The sequence below is a fragment of the Thermoascus crustaceus genome (genome assembly GCF_041956765.1).
Source record: "Thermoascus crustaceus strain CBS 181.67 unplaced genomic scaffold VTN00scaffold_7, whole genome shotgun sequence".
Lineage (NCBI taxonomy): Eukaryota > Fungi > Ascomycota > Eurotiomycetes > Eurotiales > Thermoascaceae > Thermoascus > Thermoascus crustaceus.
In genome coordinates, this window is record NW_027192533.1 from 1,338,409 (window position 1) to 1,349,657 (window position 11,249).

Sequence of the window (11,249 nt, forward strand, 5' to 3'; positions counted from 1 at the left end):
TGTAGGAAGGACATGTATGATTGGTCCTCTCCAGAGAAAAGAAGCTGATGTTTGTTTATGTAACGGTGGACCTAAGACTTCTTAGGCGGAGGCTCGTTGGGTTTATCTTGAAGACAGCAAGCAAGGGAAAGAGATAGATAAATAGGCCGTTACTAGCAATGTTACTATCTGGATTGCTATTTGAGTTGACCACGGGCTCCTAATCGCCATGGTTAAGGAGCGTCTCTATATACATTGTTAATCGAAATAGCCCTTCTGATTAGGAGACTGAATCGAAGACCTCTTGTCGATTCGCACGGCCTGAATCGAAGGAGGAGGTCTGATCGTATCCTGATTGGTTTGTCGGTCTGTAGTTTCTCCGACAGCTTCCCCTCCTCATAGCCTCACTTCTGCAAGCGTTGTGACAGTTTATCCAATACAGTGGCATACCTACCCATACACATGCATATCCTCCTACAACAGCACTGAGTCTTCGAGAATATCGCTGCAAGAGTTTACCGCCTTTCAGAAGTGATGTAAACCATGCTAATGAAGACTTATTGCCAGTGAAGGAACTGTTGCTCCTGAAGAGCATGCCAATTCATATCCCCCTGTGATGTTGGGTCTTCACTTTCTAGGGAGAATGCCTGAAAAGAAATGAAGAAAGCAAAGCTACCCAATCACAAGTCTCTGTGGTGTAGTTGGTTATCACGTGGGTCTCATACTCAAGGTATGACATGGGAGCAAAACTCCCATGAAATCCCAAGGTCGGGAGTTCGATCCTCCCCGGGGACATGTACTTCTTTTTCCTTTCCATTTTGCTATTTTTGGCTTCCTTTGTGCCGGACGCATGCAGGCAAAGGCTCTTGGCTGTAACTGCTGTGCGGCAGATCTCTGCGCCAGTGGAGTATATGAGGTCGCTAAGGCTAAGCGAGCGGGACGATCATCTCCGCAGGCTATTGGTGATCGGAGGGTGTGGCGGGTGCATATCAATTATTCTTTTGCGCTCGATAAGGGGGACCATGAATGCATTCAATAGTCCTCTACATGCACTGTACTTCGAGCCATGCTACCGTTGCGATGTTCTTTCTTTGCCCAACCTCAGCCATGGCCCATGCTGCGCGGCTTCACTAGATCCAAGGTAGTACAGTACAGATGTCGGGCCGCAGGCTCATGTCGAGCCCCTGAATATGAGACGGCGCAAGGCTGGCGCCTTCTGGCAGCGCTGTGGATGGCCAAACGCAGATACAAGCTTTTGGGCCATTGACAGGCGCATCTCATGGCGCTGAAACACTCTGCATCCCTGACCAAGGGCCTGTCGCTGCTCTGGAGGCTTCTGGATGCGCCGCTCCACTGGAAATCAGCCAGCGAGTGAGCGTTCCAGAGAGTGAAGTTTCATGGGACACCTCAGCTCTGACGCAACATCCACGGTTTGCCTGGTCTGCGCAACTCCGGGGCATCAACAGAGATCGTCGTGTGCCTGTTCCACCCGGCACTTGCTGATATTATTATTAACAGCACAGGGCGGACCGCCAGGAGATCCAGACCTCTTCTCAGTTAGTCGTTCCTTGGTACAGAGTACAAACAAATAGTTCCAGGTTCAGTGTGGACTGTTCAGGCACTGGCCTCTGCCTTTCCTTTTGTCTGCGGACTCCTTTTGCGATCTCAACTTCCCCTCATTTCCCTCACAGATTCTCTCGTTCTCTGTCGCTACCTGTCTATTCACTGTGCATTCGGTCGCTATAGAATCAACACTCTCCCGGAGTCAAGCCCATTCGTTGCTGGCCGCCTCTCCTATCCAGACCAATCGTTTTAAGTCACCATGCCGTCTTATATCACGTACGCTGCGGCACTTCTTGCTGCAGCTCTGCCTTTCTCTTCTGCTCAGACGTACACGGACTGCGATCCCACCAAGCAAAGTATGTCCACTACCTCTGCCGTCCCAGACATGCTGTTACCCAGGCTAATCGACATGACTCCACAGCTGGATGCGCCCCTGATCCGGGTCTGAGGACCTCGACCTACTCTTTCGACTTCAGAGGAGCCCAGTCTCCCTTCCCAGGATGGAGGACTGCCTCGGGAACTGTCAACGCTGGACCAGATGGCGCGGAGTTCACCGTCCAGAAGCGGTTCGATGCGCCCACCATCGAGACGGACTTCTACTTCTTCTTCGGAAAGGCCGAAGTCACGCTGAAGGCTGCTCCGGGAACCGGAATCGTCAGCAGCATTGTCATCGAGTCGGATGACCTGGATGAGGTTGACTGGGTATGTGTTCTACACGACCATGGGCAATATCGAAATACATGGCCAGCTAACCCTCCCCCCCAAAGGAAGCCCTCGGCGGCGACACGACCCAGATCCAAACCAACTACTTCGGCAAGGGCGACACCACCACCTACGACCGTGCCACCTTCGTGAACATCGCCTCCCCGCAGACCATCTTCCACAAATATACCGTCGACTGGACCTCCGACTACATCAAATGGTACGTTGATGACAACCTCGTCCGCACGCTGAACTACGCCGATGCCCAGGGCGGCGCCCGCTTCCCGCAGACGCCCGCCCGTCTGCGCCTGGGCGTCTGGGCCGGCGGTGACCCCTCGAACTCCCCGGGCACCATCCAGTGGGCTGGCGGCCAGACCGACTACTCCCAGGGCCCCTTCACCATGTACGTCCAGTCCGTCAACATCATCAACTACACTCCGGCCGATGAGTACCAGTGGACGGACCAGTCGGGCTCCTGGCAGAGCATTAAGGCCGTGAACGGCTCGTCTCCTGCGCCTCGCTCGACGACCGAGGATGGAAGCAGCAGTGGCAGCAGCAGCAGCAGCAGCTCCAGCACTCAGTCTGGCACCAGCGCCGGCACGAGCACGAGCACGCCCACCGCGACTGCTTCGGGTTCGGCCTCTAGCGCCTCGGCATCCGCGGGCTCCGGCGCGAGCAAGTCCTCCGACTCCAGCTCTGCCTCCAGCACTGCCGCATCCTCATCCTCCCCCACATCCAGCCCCGCCCATGAGGATGGCGCCGGATCTCTTCGCACCTCGTTCGGGCCACTGCTGGCGCTGTGCGTCTTCGTGGCTGCCGCCATCGTGCACGTCTAATCTCTTCTGATCTGTCTCTTTCCCGCTGGCAGATCGATCAGGGGGGTCGATCGACCGAAATGCACGGAACAAGCCATTAGGTCGATGCGTCACTTAAGTCTCCTACTGGCTGGCACATAGTGACTTTGAACTTTCCGTGCATGATATTTTTTCTGTGTGGGGTTTGGAAGCGGAGGGATTGGGTGGACAAATATTTTGCATGTACACATTTCGCCCCTTCTGTTGAGAACGTGCATAGCGCTTTTTAATTCTGTAGATTTCAATAAAGCCGTTTTACCATCTTTTGGGGTTTGGTTTGTATGAGATGAGAAATGTAGGACCTGTCGTGGGGATAAACGAAGAGTAGATGTGAAGTTATCTGCTTAGGTAGAGGAGGTATCGTGCCATTGCATTCATGTGATTTAATCGGATTTTATCATAAACATAAACGCTGGAAAGACTGCACATATATAGAACAACATGCCATGAATATCATTGAATCATATATATCCTACCGCCTGCCCTGCTGAAGCTGTAATTCCGATAACCCCTTCTCCAACCTCCCAGCAACGTCCCCTACACCTCGATGATATTCTCCAGCCTGTCGAACGCTGGACAACAGTGTCTCGTTCTTCATCCTCAACGCCGACTCCGCGGGTACAGGGACCAGCTGGTGGAAGAAGAGTAGCTTCTGCAGCGATGAGGGGAGGGAGGAGATCAGTTTGGAGACTGTTGTATCGGATTCTGGATCTGATTCTGATCCTGGGATAGTTGTGGTAGTGGTGGTGGTGGCACGGGACACGATCTCCTCGATCGACTCGAGGTGGTCGTCAAGCGTCGCGATCCGGCCGAGGAGGGAGTCCGCTTTGGAGCGTAGCTGGGAGGTCGTTTTGTCGAGGAGGTCGGAGTGGCGGGAGATTTGGAATGGGAGGTTGTTCTTTTTGTTCTTGTTGTTCTTGTCTGATGATGATGATGAGGTGCTGAATAGACGGGATAATAAAGAGCCGTTCTTTTTCTGATCCGATCCTTCACCTTTCTCGTCCGATGATGAGGATGAAGGAGCGAACCTCGCCCCCTGCGTGCGCAGATGATCAACGCTCGACCCGATTTCCGCTCTCAGCGAGTCGAATTCCCGCGATGCGGTCCGCGCCGCGGCCCACGCGCCTTCGAATTCGAGGTCCAGCTCGTGCTTGGAGTCCGGGTACGTGGTCTTCAGCTGGGCGTGGAGGTCGCGGAGGGAGGATTCGCTGCGTTTGAATGGGCTGGTGTTACCGGTGCTGCTGCTGTTGCCGGTGCTGGTGGTGATGGTGACGAGGGGTTGGAGGTCTTGGATCGTGCTGTTCAGGAGGCGTTCGAGGTGGGCGTGGGATGTGAGGATGGATTCGTATTTTGATGGTAGGATGTCTGCACCGCTGCGGTGTGGATTATTGCGTGTAGTAGTGGATGAGGAGCAGCTGGCTGGGTAGAGGGTTGATGCGGATGGGAGGATGTTGCAGAGGCTGGGGTATTGGTAGAGGAGTTCGGGGAGGACGAGGATGTGCAGGATGGGGAGGAGGAGGAAGAAAGTGAGTGTTGTCCGGAGGAGTTTTTCGGTTTCGTGGTTTTGGAGGATTGTTGAGAGGGATTGTAGAATATGGTCTTTTATCCCTCGTGGAGGAGCTGTTGGAGGAGTTGGACGGGGATTGGCATCCGCTTCGGAGCTTTCAGGTTCAGTCTTGCTCTTGTCATCTTTCTTCTGCGGACTCTCTGAACGAATGGCAGTCTTGCTTTTGCTCTGGGACTCGCGCGACTCGCGACGTCGACCCCGCATCTTTGGCGCAATCCAGGACGCTTCTGCAATAGGTTCGTCGCATATCGACGGCATGATGAGCTCTGGGCCCGACATCGCGGAGGCGAAAGAAGCATCTGTTGCTGTCGATGCAGATAGATCAACAGGATTACATGATGTAGAACTTGATGGATCTTGTTCCTGTTTCTCTTGAACAATGGAGCTGGCAGATTGCTGCTCGTCCTTCCATGGGTTCGTCACCACCCATGATTCTCCCAGGATGGAGCTCTCTTTGGGTCGGGTTGAGCTCGTGGTCATGATGCAGACTCATAAAATTTTTTTCTTCAAAGTGCAACGTCTGTGACAAGAAAATGATAAAAATCCAAGCAAGATCGTAGACGGAAAGTAGGGGATAACTGTGATGTTTATGTTTCCCGATGTAGATAAACACCTAGATTGACGAGGTGGGGAATCCCATCCCGCGAGAAGTGGTCAACAAAATATATTTATCTGTAAAGCAACAACAGACAAGTCCAGGGTACATCAGCAGAAACTTGGAGGAAATGTCGTCGAATAAAGGGAGCTGTTCCGGGTGTTCTGTGATAGATGATGTGTCGAGGCCACGGTGAAGCCGCGGCGGACGTGTTGGCGTCTCCGCCGGCGGGACGGAAAGCGAGCAGGCAGACTGGGAAAAGCTCTTCCAGTCATCCCACCCCGCCATGAGGCGATTAAACACGCTCTGCCTGCGGCAGCCCTTTTTACGAACGCCTCCTGCCATCAACAATGATGTCCGCTGGCGTCGAGCGGTCCTCCAACAGCAGCTATCTGCTGTGCGGAGCTGTTCGTCGTGCTCCGCACCGTGGCCGGGCAGGTTGAACAACGCAGTCCCCGCCAGGAACGCCAGCAACGATGCCTCCGTCGTCCAACCTCACACGCCAGCAGCGGACCATCGAGCCCTGGGAACAGCCCAGGAGCTTTTCACGTCGTCACCGTACAGCCCTGGATCGCCACTCTTCCTCCCCAACGGTACGCACATCGTCAACAAGCTCATATCCTTCCTCCGCGCGCAGTACCGGCAGTACGGATTCCGCGAGGTTCTGACCCCGAATATCTACAAGCGCTCTCTGTGGGAAGTCTCGGGCCACTGGCAGAACTACAAGGATGACATGTACGAGGTGCGTGGGCGCGGCGCGATGGGCGAGGCGCAGGGACAAGCGGGCGAAGACGAGTTTTACGGGCTGAAGCCGATGAATTGTCCCGGCCATTGTCTCCTATTCAAGTCGCATAACCATTCATACAGGGAGCTCCCGGTGCGCTATGCGGATTTCAGTCCTCTGCACCGTAACGAGGTCTCTGGGTCGTTGAGTGGGCTCACTCGTGTGCGTCGTTTCCACCAGGATGATGGCCACGTCTTCTGCCGGCCGCAGCAGATCAAGAGGGAGATCGCTTTGGCGTTGGGCTTCGTCGACATGGTGATGAAGGCCTTCAATCTGGGACAGTACAGGTTAGTGTTGTCTACGCGGCCGGAGAAGGATTTCATCGGGAGCCTTGAGTTGTGGAACAGTGCCGAAGCTCAGTTGCGAGAAGCGCTAGATAACACCGGCCGACCGTGGGAGATAAACGAGGGAGACGGCGCGTTCTACGGTCCGAAGATCGATATCCAGCTGCAAGACTCTGATGGCAAGTTCCACCAGCTCTCCACTATTCAGCTCGACATGAACCTGCCCCAGCGATTCGGCTTGGAGTACCAAGTCGCCGAGGGTGAGGAGGACTACAACCCAGACACTCCGGGCAGAGCCACGCCCGTGCTGATCCACAGGGCCATATTTGGATCTCTGGAGCGGTTCTTTGCCCTACTAATAGAGCACTATGCGGGCCGTTGGCCGTTTTGGCTGTCCCCCCGCCAAGGCATCATCCTCACCGTCCAGCAGGACGAGGCGGTGCTTCGCCAGGCGGAGGAGGCTGCAGCAAAGTTTTCGGGCTTCCGCGCTCTTCTGCAGGACCAGAACGCTACTGACGTGCCGACTCCACTCTCTTCGGTCGACCCTACGTTCCTGATCGACGTCGACACCAGCAGCCAGTCTCTGGGGAAGAAGATCCAGCGAGCCAAACAGATGAAGTACAATCTCATCTTCGTTCTCGGATCGAGGAATCTTGCGGACGGGACCATTGAGCTAGACATCAGCGGACAGATGCAGAGCAAAGTTGATGAGGGTGCGCAGAAGCTGCGCCGTGTTGTGGAAGCATGCCTAGGAAAGGACGCTCTGCAGAACCCCCGAGCCATTACGGTGAAGATCGACGAGGTGCATAGCCTCCTGCAGCAGCTCGAGAAAGGATTTTTGTGACGTTGATGACGACTTCGGGATACCGAGCTGTATGCTTCTCCACCCTTTTAGCTTGTTTCATCCAGTGTTTCTGTTCCTGACTACATAGACTTTGAGAGGTTATGGCGGCGATGTATCATGTACTGTATATTACCTCAATGTATCGATATGCTAGACCGTTGGGCAGTATTTTGGGTATTTATATGCATGTCTTGGCCTTACTAGGGAGTACCGTGCTCCCGGCGGAGCGGAGAAAGCAAGATCTTCAAATGATGTTCGTCTATACTAGCAGTTTATTGCTACCTGACAGCGACAAGCGTCTCCACAGGGATGGATCGTCGTGCGAGCTGTTGATACCCGGAGGATGGTTTACCCGCCGGGACCTCGACTGACGACGGTACAGAAGGCTGATGATTATGTTCATCTGGATTTTAGACTTTCGCAACGGCATACCGAGATCTGGACGCATTATTAATCTTTGGTGGCGGTGATTTTTCAGCCGAAGGAGCCGAATCCTTGCCTGGACAAGCGAACCCGGTCCGTTCTGGCATCATGGCCCTGACTATTGCCCTTTTGGCCCCAACCGTCACGCGTGGAGCCCGCGATGTGCAGCCCTAGGGCGTTGAACTAGATGCCGCGGCGAATCGACGATTCTTCAGCCAAACGGTTGTTGCCCAAAATATCCCAAATCCGGACCGTCGGGTGGCTTCAAGCCGCTCGCCAAGTGGGCCGTTGTCTCGAATCTCTTCGCCTAACGAATCCGGATGACGGTGGTCAGACTGCGGTTCGCTGGAGAACCCCCCGCCGTGGACTGAAAGAAACTCTGTTCCCCGCGAATTAGTTAGCCCCACGACCTTTTTCTCGTGAATTTCTGATAATAATACCATATGGCGGCGACGGTCGCCGTCGCGAGTCTTCAGGGGGCTCATTTCGATCGATATACTCGTCCCGACGTCCTGTAGACCTCTTTCCGAACTCACAATTGCTTGATTCTGTCTGCGTGCCATGGCGGACGCGCCGGTCAAGACGAGTCTCCCGAGGAAGAGCGCTTTTTCCTGTGAGGCCTGCCGAAAGCGAAAGGTGGTTCCCCCTCGGTGGAATTCCGAGGCACTGTCCCGCGATCTGTGGCTGACAATCGTCCAGGTAAAATGCAACGGTGCCAGTCCGTCGTGCTCGCGGTGCGCTGCCCGCGGGGAAGTGTGTGTATATAGTTTGTGAGTATATCCCCGGGCGAATTGCGTTCATGTGCTCACCTACCTTGTTAGGGCGCCGACCTTGTCGTACACTAAGACGCTGGAAGCCAGGGTCGCGCAGCTTGAAGATGCCCTGGCGAAGCTGCAAGGCCAAGGCTCCGTCCGTAGTAGTCCTGCTCGCCAGTCCGAGCAGGAGGGGGACGGCCAACTCGACCTGTCGAGGGACTTTGAAGGCCTGAAAGTTGAGGACGATGGTCGAATATCCTTCCATGGACCGACCAGTCTGTTCCAGCTTCCAAGCGGGATTGTGACCGAGTCTTCGAGTACTACACATCTTGCACTCGAGCTCGAAGCGCGAAAGGAGAGATTGATCAACAATGCCTGGCGTGAGAGGGCATTCGAGCAGCTCGCCACCATACCAGTATACCGAATCGACTCTTCATGTCCACTCGATCGAAGTCTGACGTTTCTATCAGGAACCGTTCCAGTACCTCCTTGACTCCCATTGGTGCTGGATCCAGCCGCTTTTCAACTTCGTCTATCGGCCAGCCTTTACCCGTCAGTGATTTCCTCCAGTACCTATGCAGAGTCTTGATTGCTGACGGAAGTAGGCGACATGAAAATGGACGGTCCATACTATTCCGACACCCTGTTAAATGCCATACTATCACACTCGGTACGATGGTGCAGAGGAGAGCCAAAGATTGGTCCACTGCTGGAGGCGTTCGACGGCGGCCAGCAATTCTTCGACCGTGCCGTTTCAGGTCTCTACGACAACCTGAAATTTGGCTACGTTAAGATCCCGACCATCCAGACCCTGCTCCTGCTGAGTGCGCAGGAGTGCGGTCGCGGGAATAGGACCCAGGCGTGGCTGTACAGCGGGATGGCTTTCAGATTATTGGATGATCTGGGGATATCGATAGACAGTCGCAAGTATTCTGGATCCGTCCAGTTTACCGATGAAGATATTGAGATCAGAAACCGGCTCTTCTGGAGCTGCTATTTCTGGGACAAGCTCGTCTCGCTCTATTTTGGCAGATCCCCAGCCATGCAGAACTCGCGTGTTAGCCCTCCTAGGATGATATGTGAGGGCCTTTATCTAGAAATTTGAGACTCCAGTACTGACAAAATGGGACCGTACAGTGGACGATACATCCGAGATAGAACCGTGGGTACCGCACGGTGTCATCTTCCCCGAGGGGACGCACTATCCTCCTACGCAGGCGCACTCCACGTCCTGTTTTATGAAGATGTGTGGGCTGGCGGAGATCCTCAACCAGATTATCATCCACATCTATGACCCGATCCACAAGAGCAGCGAAGCGGAGTTCTACGCCTGCGTCCAGGAGCAGGGCAAGAATCTGAAAGATTGGTGGGATGAGCTACCGGACTTCTTGAGACTAGTGGCCACAGACCTCCCTCCTTACTGCCCGCCAAGCCACATTGTCACTTTGAAGTAGGCAACACAAGAGTTCGATGGTTAAAGTTAACACTGACTGACCTCTGCAGCTGCCTCTACCACACCATCAACATTCTCCTCCACCGGCCGATCCTCTGCTCGCGCCAGCTGGTTTCGAAAATGGAGACTCCTGACATGACCCATCTCGTGCAATGCATGTCATCAGCCACTGCGATCCTGTCCCTCTTCGATCTCTACCGTCGCACCTTTGGCGACGGCCACGTCGTCCTATCTCTCGCATACAGCGTCTACACAGCCGCCTCCATATTCCTGCTCGAGATTCAGGCTCTCAAGTACGCAGCTCCCGGGACACTGGACAAGCTGAGGTACTGCGTCTTCGCCCTGGAACGGATCAAGGTTGCGAATCCCGGTAAGTTTTACCTTGCCAAACTTCTGCTATCAGTGTATCTACAGTACTAAGAGACATAGTGATCAACACGGGCCTCAGCCTGATCTACCAGGAACTACAGAAGCTCCAAATCGACATCCACGTCACTGTGACAGCACCACAACCATCGCCATCCCACGCTTCCTCCCCGAACCATCCTCATCATCACCACCATCACCACCACCAACAACCACCTTCCCGCCATGCCTCCCCCTCGCAACATCACCCCGGGACGCCAGTCGCCACCCCTTCCCCTACTTCAATACCAAACTTGCCCGAATACTCCTACCCAAAACCGCTCGCGGGCTTCGATTTAGCACAGCCACAAGCGCCCACCATGCCCTCCCTGGGCTCGAGCCAGCCGGTCCAGGTCCCGGTCCAGATGTCCACACACCACCTGGGCGGGATGCCCGGCGCAGCGCTGAACCCGGATGGCACAGGCACGTACGACATCACGCCCGAAGTCTTCGAGGCGTTCTCGTACGTCGAGCCCATCACGACGAATATGACGCCGGCGTCGTATGATACGGGTTGGGGTGGAGGGCCAGGAGGAGGAGCAGTTGGAGGGGGAACGTAATCTGACATTACATTTAGTGTATACATATATTAGACGTATATATACGGTATATGTATATATTGTCCTGTTTTTATTCTGGGGTTTCTTGTCTGTCGTTCACATATTATTATCTGTGTTATTTTAGCGAGGGGAAAAGAAAAGAAAAGAGTTTGATGGATTTGGACGTCGCTTTTTTATTTTTATTTTCATTTTTTTTTATATTTTTTTATTTGTGACGGCTATGATAGAGAAGGTCTATATATAGGATTTGAATTATTATTATTATTTATCATTCTGCTTTTGCTTTGATTATTTTGAATTGGAGTTCGAGTTTGTTTGAAGCTATCGGGAGGTACCCAGACAGATTATAATATAATAGGTCACAGATCCTAGGTTAGGTAGGCAAAGCCGGCCTCCAGGGATAGATCGAAATATAACAAAAGCGGCAAGGTAGGTGGCTTGGACATGACAGGGGGGAACGAGGGAGGGGGTAACGAAAGAT

General features: G+C 53.8%; 4 protein-coding genes and 1 non-coding gene across 5 annotated transcripts; 4 read left to right on the forward strand and 1 right to left on the reverse strand.

The window, feature by feature from the left end:
* The first annotated feature begins 665 nt into the window (after window positions 1-665).
* Window positions 666-774, forward strand: VTN00DRAFT_t173. Its single transcript has one exon. It is a non-coding gene; the product is annotated as a tRNA-Met (tRNA).
* Window positions 775-1,801: 1,027 nt separating this feature from the next.
* Window positions 1,802-3,080, forward strand: VTN00DRAFT_9462 (uncharacterized protein; the record flags this gene model as incomplete). The annotated part of the gene is made up of 3 exons (XM_069436425.1): window positions 1,802-1,898; window positions 1,964-2,244; window positions 2,310-3,080. The coding sequence occupies 3 exons, from the start codon at window positions 1,802-1,804 to the stop codon at window positions 3,078-3,080; spliced, it is 1,149 nt and encodes a 382-aa protein (XP_069285047.1).
* Window positions 3,081-3,570: 490 nt separating this feature from the next.
* VTN00DRAFT_9463 (uncharacterized protein) lies at window positions 3,571-5,145 on the reverse strand (the record flags this gene model as incomplete). The annotated part of the gene is made up of 1 exon (XM_069436426.1): window positions 3,571-5,145. The coding sequence occupies one exon, from the start codon at window positions 5,143-5,145 to the stop codon at window positions 3,571-3,573; it is 1,575 nt and encodes a 524-aa protein (XP_069285048.1).
* Window positions 5,146-5,546: 401 nt separating this feature from the next.
* VTN00DRAFT_9464 (uncharacterized protein) lies at window positions 5,547-7,172 on the forward strand (the record flags this gene model as incomplete). Its single annotated transcript, XM_069436427.1, has 1 exon — window positions 5,547-7,172. The coding sequence occupies one exon, from the start codon at window positions 5,547-5,549 to the stop codon at window positions 7,170-7,172; it is 1,626 nt and encodes a 541-aa protein (XP_069285049.1).
* Window positions 7,173-8,156: 984 nt separating this feature from the next.
* On the forward strand, window positions 8,157-10,768 carry VTN00DRAFT_9465 (uncharacterized protein; the record flags this gene model as incomplete). The annotated part of the gene is made up of 7 exons (XM_069436428.1): window positions 8,157-8,365; window positions 8,417-8,765; window positions 8,821-8,902; window positions 8,956-9,429; window positions 9,488-9,800; window positions 9,854-10,173; window positions 10,233-10,768. The coding sequence occupies 7 exons, from the start codon at window positions 8,157-8,159 to the stop codon at window positions 10,766-10,768; spliced, it is 2,283 nt and encodes a 760-aa protein (XP_069285050.1).
* Window positions 10,769-11,249: the final 481 nt, after the last annotated feature.